At 41.9% G+C, this 16,098-nt stretch overlaps 1 protein-coding gene across 2 annotated transcripts; it reads right to left on the bottom strand.

Moving 5' to 3' along the window:
* Positions 1-340: 340 nt before the first annotated feature.
* Positions 341-15,315, bottom strand: ST8SIA3 (ST8 alpha-N-acetyl-neuraminide alpha-2,8-sialyltransferase 3). 2 transcript variants are annotated; one of them, XM_073343610.1, is made up of 5 exons: positions 14,883-15,315; positions 13,387-13,509; positions 10,606-11,163; positions 9,427-9,668; positions 341-2,905 (listed from the first exon to the last, which is right to left on the bottom strand). In XM_073343610.1, exons 1-5 carry the CDS (start codon positions 15,059-15,061, stop codon positions 2,895-2,897), a joined length of 1,113 nt encoding a protein of 370 aa, XP_073199711.1. In that variant the 5' UTR covers positions 15,062-15,315; the 3' UTR covers positions 341-2,894. The 2 variants fall into 2 exon arrangements, with proteins under 2 accessions (XP_073199711.1, XP_073199710.1); XM_073343609.1 differs by lacking the exon at positions 341-2,905 and having other exon boundaries at positions 9,146-9,668.
* Positions 15,316-16,098: the final 783 nt, after the last annotated feature.

The raw sequence follows: 16,098 nt of genomic DNA, 5'->3' as shown, positions 1-16,098 counted from the left end.
GAGAGAAATCCATATTAATGACCTTGAAATGAAAGGCTACGTATGCCATTATCAGTCTCTTGATTCGCCCAGTAAGAATGAAATTAATTTTGGTGTGTGTAGCTTTCAGATGTTAAAATCAGACCCCAAGAAGACATACCATTGTATAATATGTTCTCAGATACTTCTGTGCCTATTTTGTGTCCTGCAAAATATAAAATAATTTTTGATTAAAATGATGTTAAGGAATTCAATACAGTGTTGGCATCTGACACAGCTCAAGCAGTCAAGCGCAGGATACAAACTACAAACAGTTAAAAAATATAGGAAGGAAGAAATAAACACTGCTGAGTTTCACAGATTTCCAATGCACAATAAAATATTTTATTTAAAAACAATGCATTCAATATTGTGTTTTGGCACATGAGTCAATGTTGCAGGCACATTCACACCGAACAATAACATTGTGAAAAGATTCAAAATGAATCATTGTGTTTCCCCCCCCCCCCAAACTACAGTTACAATAAATATGCAGGATTTCTCTACAAAAGGAAACAGGTTCCTTGTTCACAAATATGACAACATATTTACATGTACATTACACTGTGCAGGCCACATTCAAATCTCAGATGTGTGGCCACATCAAGTACATATTAAGTAATGCCCTGGGGCCTGATCCTGATCCCACTGAAGCCAATAGTGACTTCAGTGGGAGCAAGATCAAATACCAGCTTTTGCATGCAACACATTTTGCAACATGTGCAGCTTTGCACGCCATTCACCTGAGATTATATCCTGGCCCATAATGGACATTAATACTATTTTAAAAATAAATAATACTTCTAATATGGCCATTAACTAATAAATGCTTTATTACAATTATGGCAGATCTGTTTTTAATTTTTTTATTATTTTTATGTTTTTTAGTTAAAACAACTCCATCAAGCATTGAACTGCATGGTCATTAGAATAAAGACACATTCATTTACAGAAAACCTGCTTTCTAAAACATTTCTTTTTGCAGCCTGTATTCACAGTTAGTTATATTTCACAATCCTCACTTTTTGGTATACTCAACTGTTAAATAAACAAAGTGATAGCCAGAATGACTTTTTGTGTGTGCCCTACATACATGTAATATTCACTGAAAAAATGCTAAATACTAAAATGTTAAATAAAGATATATAAAGTAACAGAAGTAGTATACATACATCTCCAATTTTTATGTACACTTTTTGTTTTTTTGTTTTACTGCTCTCCTGCCCAATCCCCAATATACAAGCTAACATCTAGATCAGCACAACTCCTGTGTTACACTCTCACATTTCTTTGTGAGTTTACACATGCATATCCTCATTCCGTCACAGGTCTTCTTTATAGGTGGCTTATACCCATTGAGAAAGGAAATAGGCATGCAGTTGCTCACATAAATTCAGTCACTGAGTTTACTGGAAGTAGGCTAGGCCTTTATGGACTGTGCAACAGTATCATGAACATCAACAAGTCCTGAGGTGATCAGAGCTAAGTTCTTAAAACTTTAGCTTGAAAGAGCTTAGGGCCACTATTTATAGATAAAATTCACCCTAATGGATATCGTGCATTGAAAGCCCTCCATGGCACCACAGTCAACTGCTGCAGAACAGCATCCAACCCAACATTGTGCTCACCCAGGAACCTTATAACCCTATCCTACCTCGTCTCCATTTGCTACCTATCCCATGGTAGGCATTCTACCCTCACGAGACAGGGCTGCATTGGTTTTGAACAGTTCATGCCCTTCTTCTTGGAACCAGTAACCATGATTCAATATTTTAAACAAAAATGTTTTGAAATGACACATATGTGCATACAGTGTCATACATCTATGCCTATCTATTGAAACATTCACTTGTATTAGTGCATATTTACCCTTCACCATTAGGAATCCATTTAGATTGATATAGACAAGAAGGAATTCAGATTGCAAGAGAAAGGCAGGAAGAGTGTAGCCAACAAGATAACAAATGTAGGCATGATTTACCCTCCTCAATACCTGGGGTGGGGTGCAATTTTTGCCACTTGACACTCAAAGAATCTGATCGGCTGGAGGAAAGCAGCTGGACGAGTTGCTTTAATTTATGTGGGGTCTCCCTGTCAGTCTGCTTGGGAGATGTGCTGAGTCAGGACACCTATTGGGTGCTCCTGGCCCTGCACCTTCCCCGTTCAACCCCATTCATTTGCTTGTCTGCACCACTTTGCTTTGATCTCTCCATAAAACACAACCAGAGTCTGCCACAGGGATTAGTCATGGAGTTAGGTGCTAACTACTCACTGTAAAAGTGGCAGAATCTGGACCTTCAATGACTTTGGTTTGTGAACACTGAGGTATCAAACAGGACCTTTGACTCTTTTCAGGTTCACCCCCCTGAAAAGGGTTACATGGGCCATGAGCGAGACACAATAGGAAAAAGACACTGATCTCAATCCTGCAGTTCTGACAGGCAAAACACCTGCTGACGTCAAAGGGAGTTTACCAGCACAGATACTTCTGGATCAGGCTCTTAATGTGAGTTTCTCCAAACAAACTGATTTGAAAATGGAGATTTAGGACAAGAAGAGGGGCTTGATCCTGCTCTGAATGAATCATGTGGGAGTCTTTCCATTCACTCCAATGAGAAGAGTATTGGCCCCCAAAATAGGGTTCCTTTAATTTGCATAATGAATCCTATCACTTTTGTCTCTAAACAAAAGCAGATTTGAAAGACCATCTAGAAAAACAGAAGGATACAAGTAATACATTGTTTTAAAGCATGGTTTCCACATTGCAGCAAACTTGAACAAAGAATATTGATACCAAAAAGCAATTTTCTTTGGGTCTTATTGTGTCATTGATTTTGAAGCAGAACTCCCAGCTGAAATCGATGGCTCTGAAACATTCAATGGGGCTCTGAAAAAACAATGGGGAGTTATGCATAAAAATCAATGGTATGATATGGCCCTTTGTCAATAATTTTCTGAATTCCCGTTTCTGATATTTAAAGATATTTATGTTTCTCACTTAGCACCTACTGCCTCTTTCTCCCTGCTATAGCATCACTTTAGTGCTTATCAAACCATAGTCTGTTTTCAAGGGCAAAATTCTCCTCTCAAGTGCCCAGAGTGGATCCCACCCCTGATATTCTTCTCTTGGGAGTTCTGTTCCTGTGGAGAGAGCAGAACTTGGAGTCTAGTTCTACTGTGTGCCTTTGAGAGGAGACTTTTGCCCTACAGTACCGTAACTTCACTGCAAGGGATAGCGGGGGGGGGGGGGCAAAGGGGGGGAGAGAAACAGGCTATAAAGGAGGCAACATTTGTTTAAACTAAACACATTCAGCCCTGGTATAAGTGGCAAAACTCCATAGTCTACTTCCTTCAACAATTAGGGATATAGTTTTAGAAGAGTGACCTTCCTTTTACAGAGCCGTTTGTCCCCATAATTTTTCACTTGCAATTCATTTTGTGGGTGCAAAAGAGCAGGCACAGAAACAGAATCCAGCCCGCAGATGAAAATAATAGCAAGCAAAATTATGAGAAAAGAAAGCTGGAGATTACATCTGTGTGGAGATTGGAATTTCCATTTTGAATAGGATTTTGAGTTTTCAAAATTTGTTTTTGTTCTGATAAAGAAAGAAACCTGAACAGTTCAGAATTCTTTGCAAAAGAAAATTTCAGAAAACAAAGAATTGGGGCTGAATGAAATGTTTCGTTTCAATTTTGGCTTTTTACTTGATATTATATTATAATATATATGTAATATAGAATACAAAATGTAAAATTGAAACAAACACCATTTCAAAAGGAAAAACTGAAACGTTTTGTTCTGAAAATATCAAAATGGGATATTTTAACATTTTTGAAACTTTTTTCCTTTTTTTTTCAAACACAATTTCATGAAGCATTTTGATTTCAGTGGAACCTCTTTTTCCAATGGAAAATAGTTCCATTGAAGTTCTTCTGACTAGCTCTACTGGAGAAATAAATCCACTTTCTGAACAAGGAATGGTAGAGCAGTGCAGAACAAAACTCCAGATCAGGACACCAATCCAAAATACAGATTCAGATCCAAATGTTGCCACTATGCTAAACAGTGACATTTACAGTGAACTCAGATAGCATGGGACTCCATAGTGAAGTGGATTTAGATCCAAAATGGTTTCAATTCACTGAAATGTACCAGACAAAGTTTTGGATCTAGAGAATTTCTGCTTGGAGTGATGCTGCACTGTGAAAAAATGATGACTTCATCATAAGAAGGTCCACTGCATTTTAAAAGTTTCTGATACTCTTATTCAGATTCATTAATACCTTACTCCATGAGAATTCCCATTGAAGTCAATGGAAAGAAGACAGTGGAATAACCCATGCAGTAAGGTGATATTAAACTAGAATAAAGGTGTTGGAATCTGGCCCTAAGTAGATTGTTCCCCTTTGTGAAAATGTCTCTTGAAGATGCTCTACGGGACTGGATGGAAAGAACATTCATTTAGACGAGTACATATTTGCTTGTGATTACATCTAATTAAATTCATTAGTAATCTAAACTTTTACATAACTATGTACCTAACTTGCACATAACTATGTAATGTAAACAATGTACAGTAGCCAAACATTGACATTGTTGGCCAATATAATTTCTTATTGTTGAGAGCCAGCAACTGAAAAATATATACAACATTTTGGCCTCAGCATTAAAACAAATATGATGCTAATTGTTCATATTTACTTAACTAGATTAAAATTATAGTTTCCCACTGTTGAAATTAATAATCCATCACTTAATTAAAATGCCAGCTACCAACTATGAACCCTCCTATAATATTTTCTGTTCTCCAGTGATTGAGTTCCACACAGTACAAAATATGATACAATGTTTACAGAATCAGGTGTGTATTGGTGACTGTGTGTGTATATTAAATTAGACTAAGAATATTCTATTATTCATAGCAGTGAATCAAGAATGGATTTAGATTCCATAGTGAACACACACATACTGTACAATCCAATAGTAAAGTACACTGGAAAAGATTAATTGACGTACCTAGTTAATAATTAGTGCAGAACCCTACCCTACCTAACTCTCATTCTTCCCTTTTGAAAAATATGTAAATAATGTTTTCACCTTCCTTAGACACAGGCACCCAGAAAAACACAATTGCTCAGAACTTAATTCTGGGGCTGTTGCTCCTCTTTTACCCACTCTGCACCCCCAGCTGCGATAACTGGGCCTACAAATTTACCTGAATTGTGAGTTCCATTGTAAAAAGTCAGTGTAAGTTCATAAGATGTCACAATAGCAACAAATGCTGATGGGAAAAGGTACGAAAGGGAGAAAGACAGAATTAGTCCATACAAAAAGGCCTACTGATATAACTCAAGGACTGTGTTTTGATCCTGCTTGTAAGCAAGAAAAATGTTGAACCAGAAATTAGTGAACCCAAATTGGTGTGCCAGAAGTAGGCCTAATTGGTGGACAAAATAATGAGGGGATGTGCTATTCCACCCACATGCTATTCCATCCACTTTTGGGGTCCTTAAAAGAAAAAGACTTTGGGGAGAAAAATTGCTACCGGAGCAAGCTTCACCATCATGGCTGCCACCCCACCATCTCCTGGGACCCCTGGGCCTTCATCATCCTGATCTTGAGAGATGTCCTGACCAGACCAGGACAGAGAGAGAGAGAGATAGACCCAGAAGACATCACAACCTCTACTTGGCTCCAGCTGAATCCCAAACACCATCTGGGATGAAATAGGATCAAACTTTAACAATAGTATCAGGAACAACAGCTCCAGCCCATCTCAACTATCTTCATCAATTTTTCCCAAAAGGACAGTTATCATCATATTTGGTACCATCTAATGACTGTCAAACAAAGATTCTTCTTCTGTCTAAAATTCTCTTCAGCTAAAGGGAAAGGGAACAAGGGATGTTGTTAACATGAAAGCCTTACACAACACTTTGTATTTTGCATCCTTTAACTGTTTTTCTCTCCTTGCTGTATCTTTAATAAAAGGTTAAAAGGGATAGTTAACAGTGTGGTTGCCATGGTACTAAGTAGGCTGAGGTTTCTGCATACCAAACCCCAGACCTTGTTTAACACTGTTTAATACTGGACAGTACCTGGGTTATGCTAACACATTTAGCCCATCTATTCCATCTAAATTAATAGAACACTCCCCACACTCTTTCCTCAGTCACAATAACACCTCACTTTGCAAGGCATCAAAGCCAGTTTCTCCCAAAGGACACAGCAATGCCACTCCATGGCTAGAAGGAAGTGGTCTGTGAATCCCACTGGACTTCAGGAGTACCATAGCAATCACACTCACAGTGTAACATGGCAGATTAGGAGTTACAAGGGATGGGTCCAATCCTGTAGACCTTTACTCATCTGACTTCAGTAGGACTAGTCAGAAGGTAGAGGTTTTCAGGGCTGGGCCCTAGCTCCTTAACCTGAGTATATCTTAGTTTGTAAGCTCTTTGGGGGCAGGGACTGTCTTTTTGTCTTGTGTTGGAACAGTGGCTAGCACAATGGAGAACTAATCCCCGATTGGGGATCCCACATGTTACTGCAATGCAAATAATAATTAAAATAGCAATAATTAATCATATGGAGCCATGATACATTGGTACCGCACCATTATGAGGCCACTTAATAATAATACCTGTAATAAGTAATATTCTAGTGTATGAATTCTTAAGAATACCGAGCAGGACAGAAAAAGATACCAGGAAAGCAGATGCAGGCTTACACAACTGAGCAAGAAACTTTAGCAATACTATGTTCAGACTTCAGAAGAGTCTGAAGTCATCCATTAACACTATGATGGCATATTCTATACTCTGTGAGTTTGGATACAGGCTAACCTCCTCCTGAACACTTTCAGTTTTAAGTTTCTATTTACAAAACAAAACCAGCAAATTTTTGGTGATTTATGTCCTCTCCATCAATCAAAGAAGAATTTTGAAAATGGTTTTAAAACTCTTGCTGTATCAGGATTTCCATTCAGTGAACGGGCCTGGTGTCCTTCACTGGTGGAAATGCCACTTTAAGAACACTACATAGCACAGGCTGAGTCTGATGATGCAAAGTCAGCTGGATAGAATTTGCTTTTCCACCAAAAGGCATTGGGATTCAGAGTTTTTTAAAGTTGTTGCAAGGTGGCTCTGTGCTCCCCTCACATGGGAATCCTGAGGGAGGTGAACGCTTAGAAAGGGAGCTAATACTCCCATTAACCTGATCAGGGCCAGAATTTCACCCTAACTCTCAGGCAGATTTTCACTCAGAAAAGAACTGAGAGAGAAATTCCTATTGAAATCAAAGGCAAAACTCCCACTGAGTTCTTTAGGGTCAGCATTTCACCATGGATGCTTAGGGGAGTATGCTAAATAAAGCAGTGGTCCCCATTTCCATCCTTCACCAATCCCAGCATGGCCATCTCAAGCCAAGGTGCAGAGGTTTCAGTGGATTCCACGGAAGAGGGAGACCATTCCTCACTGATTAGAACATTCTTTATATTACCCTGGAGTTTTCCTTTCTTAAATTCTATTTCTACTTTGTAGATAAAGAATCTTGGAAAAATTAAGATAGCAGCATGTGTGATGTTTTACATCATTATTAGTTATTCTTCACTTAAAGCCATATAAAATAATATAAAATTGTTAGAATATTTTAAAGTATAATGGTTTTAATTTAAAAATATTACAATCAATTGGCCTGAGACACAATGGCCAACATTTTCAAACTTAGTCCCCAAAAGTTAGGTCCATAGATAAGTTGCCTGAATTTCAAAGTGGTTTAGAAACCTGTATCTCCCATGGACTTCAGTGAATTTTTATTTACCTAAATATGGAATTAGGTGAATAACTTTTGGCACCTAAGTTTGAAAATTTTAGCCAGTAATTTTAATCTGTTCCCATTGTTGGCACTGAGCTTATCCTCATTGCTCCCAAATAAAAGTAAAATGATCAAAGATTTTTGTTGAATTATGTTTCATCATTACACTTTTTTTTTAGACATAACTATATGCACTGGTTCAGGAGCAATGTAATGGTTACCCTAGTTTCTGCACATCTTTTTTAGGAGGACACGGAGAAGGAGCAACAGGATGGGGTATAGTATTTCCAATATGGATGTGACTTTTAGAACATAACACAATGTATCACCCAAACACATAGAATAACCGTGCTTGAGGTACAGTAGCACTAAAAGGAAAAAGAAACAATGTATGTGAAAATCTAATTTCTATCTTGAGCCCTGATCCTATAATGAGACCTGCATGGGTGGACTCCAGAGGCCGCGCAGAATGCATTGCAGGACCAGGGCTTTGGCTGGTCATGGAATGGGCTATGAAGTGGAAAACCCATTTCTTGCAATGGCTTTAGAATATGTGGGTTAGGCTTGTGAAGACTGGGAGTGCAACAAGAACACTGATGAAGGGGAGTTTAGGAATAGAAGAGCCTAGGTCAAAGAGACTATTATAAACTGTGCTCCTCTTCCAAAGGATCTATATTCCTAAAATCACTGCCAGCCCCCTTTGGGGATGTTTGGATAGGATTAGAAAGGGTCCTTCCTTGGATGTCTCCAGGGGTCTCCTCATCACAGAAAAGAATTTTTTTAAAAAAAAATTATATTATTAATCTTGATACATTAATTTTAAAATCAAACAGCCAAATTCTGTTACACTGATGTTAATGACAACATTCCCATTGATTTAAATGGGTCCGTCTCTAGGATTTGTCTCAAACTGAATTAAAACACTGAAGTAACCTAAGAACAATTTATGTATCTAGCTATGACAAGGCCCATCACTTTAATACTATTCCTAGGAATATGTAAAATACAATACCACAGATCATATGCAAGCTGTGAAAATCAGAGTCTGTTCTAAAGAACTAGAACTTGATAGTAAATGGAAAGCTTAATTAGCTTTCTCCAATTAGCCATGGCAACATGTGTATGTTTCACTACTAATAGTAATAGCTGTAAGATAAGCAAAATATTTTAAACTAACGGTTCTAATTCTAATCTGCATGGAACATTAAAATTTGGAGGTTAGAGGCATTTAGTGTAATGTTAAAATATATATATGAAAATATTTTAAAACATGTATTTAGTAGCATATCTATAAATGCAAAATATCTATCTTAAAGAGTTTAAACTTTCCTGGTCCATGAATAGTGTCAGTATATTTTGATAAACACTTCTGCATTGCTAAATATGCTGAAACCTTTTGATGAGCTGTGAAAAGGGTGATTAAAAAGCATCTTTATATTATGGAAAATATTTTAGGTTTTTTTCTTTTTTTTAGGATTATATTTTAAAGAATGTTTAATTCAGTTTTGGGCACTTTTTAAACAATCATTTGGCACTTCAAGTTTTAAGTTCTTAGGCACAATGTGACAAAGTCAGTTTAGTTAGTCCTTCACCATGCATTTTGTAGAGCAGCTGGAATTCTGCAGGCAGCTGGTGGGACTCCTGCCACTTGGTAGTGAACTTTGTTCCTTTTTTATCGTAGTAATGGTATGGGAGGTCTTCCCTGGTGTTAGGATCAAATCCAAATGGCCAAAACCCATACAGGTGGATCTCTTCACATATTGCAGAAGCCAGGGTATACATAAGAATACCTGTGCTCAGTCGCTTGGGTGACAAGTGTTTATTTTTCCAGTACCTGTGAAATAATAAGCAGAGGCTGATTCAGGTACCAATTCTGTATATAACGATTTATAAGAAAACAGGACAGCGGGTGGAGAATGTCAATATTCATAAGTGATCATATGAATAATATTAGGGTTACTATTCAGGTTAGGCCTTATTAAAATAGCATGAATATAACATACTGTTACTGAAAACACTATCCTTGCACAAGTTTATCACAGACTTTTTTTGTGCCTCTCTGCAATGGTGCCCATTAGGACATCTGTTTGTTAGTCCCCCAATCCTGCAAAATATTCCCTGTCTCCAGAGAGATTCCTTCACTTTTGCAGAACCCCACTGACACCATCTGGGCTACACATGGGCTTCCGTATGCCTATGTCGAGGCAACTGCAGGATCATAGTTGTAGGGTTAAATTAACCCTTGTGCAGACAGCCATTACAAGGCTATGCACTACTTATGCCAATATTATTGCATTGCATTTACAGTCTTCAACCTGAATAAGAGTGCCTAGAATTTAAACTAGTCTGAACTGCAACCCTGCTTATGTCAAGCCACCTTGTTTATATGATCACTTTGGCTATAGGCTGGCTTATAATACTTACAGCCAAGGTTGATGGTGCTCTAGTGCTATATTCATTGTGTGATTCACCTGTGTGCAGTGGGACAGCACAAAACCCATGCAACCACTTACATCCCACTTATGCTGAATTACATGCCATATCGACCTTGTGCTACTCTTTTGCACGGTGGCGGGGGGAACTTCACCTTAAGGGACCAATTGTGCTTCTCATTGAAGTCAATGGCAAAACTTCAATTGCCTTCAATGGGAGCAGGATTAGGTCCTAACCTTTAGACATTGCACATCAAGGCAAATTGTGAATGAAAAATCAATAAAGTAGTTGACTAGTGATATATGTTTCAATGAGTGAAATACGTGGAAAATACAAACCTGTTAACATGCTGCATTATATTTCCTGGCCAAGCCAGCTGGACCTTTAATTGCCCTCTATGCTCAACAAAGAAGTCAACCAATGTTCTTGTAACAGTTGCTGAAGTGTGGAAGAAAAAAGCTGGGATCCAAAGAATGGCCCCATCAAGCTTTTTTAAACTTAGAAAAAAGTTATTGCGATCCTGAATGGTCAAAAGATTGTTGTAATACTTTTCCAGGATGCTGGGATTGAAGGTTGTAAGGTTGGTTTTCCTTCCAACATCTTTTTGGAAAGCCTCAGTTGGAGCAAAGTTGCAACGAAAAACAAAATCAGACTTATCTATTTCTTGTCCACACTGACTCCCTGTAAGGATTCCACTATTTCCAACAACAGCACAAATGTTATAATGCTTATTCAAGACAGGTGAGACATCTGGAAGCAGTGATCTGAAGTTATTGCTAATAGAGAAAACATACTTATGGCTGGAATAATCATAATGCATCAGCTGTCCAATCCGAACACTATTCTTGGTCAAAGAAAAATTTTTTATTACATCAACATGCTGGAGAATTCCTTGCCTAAAATAAAATACAAAAGAACAAAATAAAACATTTCATTATATTTCTCTCCTTTATACAAAATAGAGGTTTTATTTCTTATGTCATGATTGGTTTTATTTAAAAAACAACTGGAGTAAAGTTATTCCAGCTGAGGGTTGCAATGCAACAGCTTTCAAATGGATATGAAGTGACAAGAGCTGTGAGACCAGATCCTCAAACCTTCATAACTTCACTGACTTTAATGGAGGATGCTGATTTGAGTTTGAGGTATATGATTGTAACTGCGTACTGTTTACACAGGATGAAATTCACTGCTGTGCAGAGCCTCAGCAAAAAGACTAAATCCTATTTAAACCCTAACTTGAGGGCAATGCATTGGCCTTGTGCTGATCCTCTGGATAGGGGTAAATTTCACCCGTGGTAGTGAACTGATGTGCTTTGGTGAGACTGGATAGCTCTCATATGCCAAGATGTACTTAAAACAAAATGAAGCAGTCAAGAATATTCAATTGTATTAACAGTAATGTAGCTAAATTTTTAATACAAGTGCTTCTTGTACCTCATTAAGAAGCTTTGAGTCACAAAACAAATGATATTCAACTGTCTTCCCTTACATAAACATAATACCATAATATCTCATTTGGACAAGCAAACTGGAATATTGAAAAGGGCTATTATGAATCCTAAAAACACTCTGGAATTTCGTCTGCAGTGGATAAAACTAGAAAATGAACCATTACTGCTTTATTTGCTCATGTTTATGAAAAACAAACAACCTCTCTTCCAGCTCCTCATCCTCAAATGTCTAAGCATTAATGGAATCCCAGTGGGTACCCTAATTATGGTCTATTGCTAACAGACAAATGCAAGGCAGATCTTGAGGCATTAACTAACATCAACATAGAGGTGCAGCTAAGCTATTTCTTTTAGGGTAGACTGTACCACAAGAACACAGGCCATAGTGGTGGCACATTGTGATGTCATTCCAGGAACACCCCAGGGAAGAACCACAATTTTCTCTCTGCTCCTTTCTGGCCCCTGAAGGGTTGTAATTTAGTGTTGGGCTATACCAGCCAGAAATTATTTCCCACAGCCTCACACTGCCTCATCTGCTGTGTTGACTAGTGACCAAAGAGTAGAGGGAGCAGAGCTAAAGTTCACCACCTCTCCTACCCATTCCAAGGAAACAGTTAGTAGGCACATTGCTCAGCTCTCTCCTTTGTTCCAAAACCCAAGACTGGGTGGGCTGCATAGGGGTGTTAAGAACGTTCTTACTCCTTTACCTGGTTGTGTAATCCAAGACACAATCTAGCCTTTAAAAACAGTGGGCAATTTTCAGGCAAAATTTGTATTCTGATAATGTTATTGGCCTAGATTGTGACATCAGTCTCTAAGCAGAAATCTCCACTGACTGATGATCAATGGCTAAACACATATATAAATAAAGAAAGCAAGAAGACTGGCCCAGCATTTACCAGCATTAGTATCACAAGTTGAAGAAGAGCAACAATGATCAACTAAAAAGCATTTCAGCTAATATTAAATTCTTGCAAATGTTGAGTTTTGAGGAAATGAAGGGAACTGAGGAATAATTTCAATTGCCATGTTGTCATCTTGTTAAATGGAATTTGGTGAAGTTGAGATGAAAATCGTTATGGAAAGAATTAATTTTAATTGGATCAGAAATGTTTCCATCATGTTCCCCATGTTTTAGACAACCAGAAACAACTATGGTTATAAAGACATAGCTAGTCTGCATTTTTACAGAATTACTGGTTGCAAATTGGCTGAGAAGTTTCACTAAAACAATTTTTTGTATTTTAATGAATATAATATTTGATATTTTTATATATTGACTCTTAAAGGTTTTTAAAAAAATTATCTTGAAATAATAGCAAATTAATTATCATTTTGATAAAGCTGGTCACATCCCATTAGTATTCCATTGCTGTAAAACAACTTCTGTTCTTTAATGAAATAATAAATTACCCTAAGACAGTGATGTATTCTATTTTGTATATTTTTTAAAACACTTCACCTTGTTGGGAAATGTTCAGACTCACTCTTTGTCTCAAGAGTTGCTGACAAGTTACTCAGAGTTCGGTATGTATAATTGTCTGATTTTATTTTCTAAATATACACCAACCACAGGTACATAGGGAGAGTGATAATTGCACTACATGGGGCTAGACTAGAGCCCCAGGCCTAACAAAACAGTCCCTGTGTTTGATTCTCTCTCACCTTTGATGTAAGAATGCTGTTCTATTAAACGTCCATTTGGAAGGCTTTTCCTGCAGCTCGTGTGTCAAAGAATTTGTAATTGGTACAAATGAAGGGTCCAGAAACTTCAGTGCAAACTGGGACCTGAAAAATGAGGACGCACGCACGTACACACACAGAATTAACAAATTGCTCAGGGCTGCGTTTAAAGATTCTGTCTGTTTCAGTGCGGATGACTTAATGGACAGGGAACTAACTGAACAAAACCTCCATTTCCCCCGTCATAGTCTGGTCTCCCTGTTTAAATCAATCTGAACGAAGGGAAAGAGAGACTTTACACATTTCTGTGCACTGCAGAATTCATAAAATGGCCGTCAAAAATATTACCGTGCTGGAATTGAAGTCAAATAGATGGGCAGGTTCAGAGAGCAAATCAGCACCACGGACAGCGATCGACCAGCAGGCAGTCTCCAGCAGCTAGCCCCGCTCCCTGGGCCTGGGTTATTATGATAAGAGGGTTCTGCCTGTTCATTTCATCCTGCTTTCCTTTCTCTCTGCCCCCAACCCCCCACTCCTCCAGCCTCAGACACTCCAGCAGTTTAACAACTCTCCTTCCCCTCCACCAGAGTGTCCCGCATTTCTCGGAGGGATCTGGCTTGTAGTCTGCCCTTGTTCAGAAAGCTCAGCACTGCAGGGCGGGGAAGGGAAGGGAATCTCTCTCCATGTGTCCCCTAGAGATGCAACGGGCTTTGCACAGGGACGGCATCAGCCAGCACAGAGCGCTTTTGCAAGGAGTTCCAGCCCCACCGCTGTGACCCAGACCCGTTCGCCTCTCGGATTTCCGGGGGATGCTGCAGTGCTGTCCCCTCGGCTCCCCATGAAGTGCAAAGCAGAATCCAAAGCGCCACGCAAGATGGGGATCTGAGCCACTTTTCTCTCTCTCTCTCCCTCCAGCGGGAAGAACAGCAGGCTGGGGAGGAAGGAGAGCTGGGAACCGCTCTGGGTGCTGGGGTCCAGGGCGCACCTTGTGCCCCGAGCCTGGATCCCTCTGCCGGGAGTGGCTTTGCGCTGGGCCCCGGGCTGGAATCTCCCTGGTGGAGGGAATTGCAAAGGGTGGAGGGGGTTGCAAGAGAAGACGTCTGGGGGAAACTCCCAGCCTTTCCCCACCTCAATCCAGGGGACCAGGGCGCCTGCGCCATTAGCTCGCCCCCTGGAATATATATGAACCGGGCGTGGAGCCACCATGATCATCAACTAATATAAGCCTTTCCCCCAGGTCAGTCAGCAGCATCCTCCCCACCACACAGGCAGACCAAGGGGCCCTGTGGTTGTGGCCACTGATGCGAAAGCCCAGAGCAGAGCGGGCACATCGATTGACTCGGAGGGTGTTGTTTTAGTTTAAAAGCAACGCTCAAAGGATGCCCGGGCGAACGGGGAGAGCCCAGATGCAAGACCCCCCTCCGGCCCCGTGTGCACCCGTCCGCCTTAAAACGGAGCGAGAACCAGCAGGCACTTACCTGAATCCAGCATGGAACATGTACATTCGGGGCACCCCCGAGCTGACATATCTGGGAGTGGTGAAGATATTGTCCTTTTTCAGGGACACGTAGCTGATGAGGGATAAGATCAGCAGAGCCACGCTGAGCATCACCAGCCCCAGCACACTCGCCACCCGGACCATTTTGCAGTTTCTCATGCCTGGGAAAGCAATGGAGTTGCAAGGGGTGGGGTGTGGGTGTAGGGGGGGGGGAAGCTAGAGAAACCGGCCCATTGGCGTTACAGCGAGCGAGCAGCGACGGCGCTGTGTCTGCGCTGGGGGGAGGGCGGGGGAGGCAACTCCGAGAGACAATCCGGAGCCACGGCAGCTGCGGGCGGGCACGAGGCGGAATTACGGATAAAATGGAGGGGCCGGCGCGGCGGGCGGCGCTGAGATGGCAGCCGGCTGCGCGGGGAGCGCGCGGGCGAGGCGAGGCGAGGCGAGGCGGCTGCCCCTCAGGCCAGGCCCGTTCCCGCCGGCGGGGGCAGGGGCGGGGGCGGGGGAGGAGCGTGCCCGGGCCGTCACGAGCGAAACCTTCGCCTCCCAAACAGCCCGGGGGGGAGCGGCGCGAATGAACGCAGGAGCCACGGTGGCCACACGCTGCCTGGCGGGGCTGCATTCAGATGGGTGGGGAGGGATGCAGATCGCCAGAGGCATAGGAACCCTCCCACCGCCCGACCCCCCCTCAGTGACCCCCACGCCCCCGACCCCCCTCCCACCGCCCGACCCCCCCTCAGTGGCCCCCACGCCCGCGACCCCCCCTCCCACCGCCCGACCCCCCCTCAGTGGCCCCCACGCCCGCGACCCCCCTCCCACCGCCCGACCCCCCCTTCACCGCCCCCCACGCCCGCGACCCCCCTCCCACCGCCCGACCCCCCCTCAGTGGCCCCCACGCCCGCGACCCCCCTCCCACCGCCCGACCCCCCCTTCACCGCCCCCCACGCCCGCGACCCCCCTTCCACTGCCCAACCCCCCACCGCTCCCCAAGCCCACGACCCCCCTCCCAGCGCCCGACCCCCCTCAGTGCCCCCCACGTTCGCGACCCCCTCCCACCGCCCGACGCCCCCTTCACCGCCCCCCACGCCCGCGACCCCCCTCCCACCGCCCGACGCCCCCTTCACCGCCCCCCACGCCCGCGACCCCCCCTTCCACTGCCCAACCCCCCACCGCTCCCCAAGCCCACGACCCCCCTCCCA

This window comes from Lepidochelys kempii, chromosome 5 (genome assembly GCF_965140265.1).
Source record: "Lepidochelys kempii isolate rLepKem1 chromosome 5, rLepKem1.hap2, whole genome shotgun sequence".
Classification (NCBI taxonomy): Eukaryota; Metazoa; Chordata; order Testudines; family Cheloniidae; genus Lepidochelys; species Lepidochelys kempii.
This window is presented reverse-complemented; position numbering and strand designations above follow the sequence as displayed.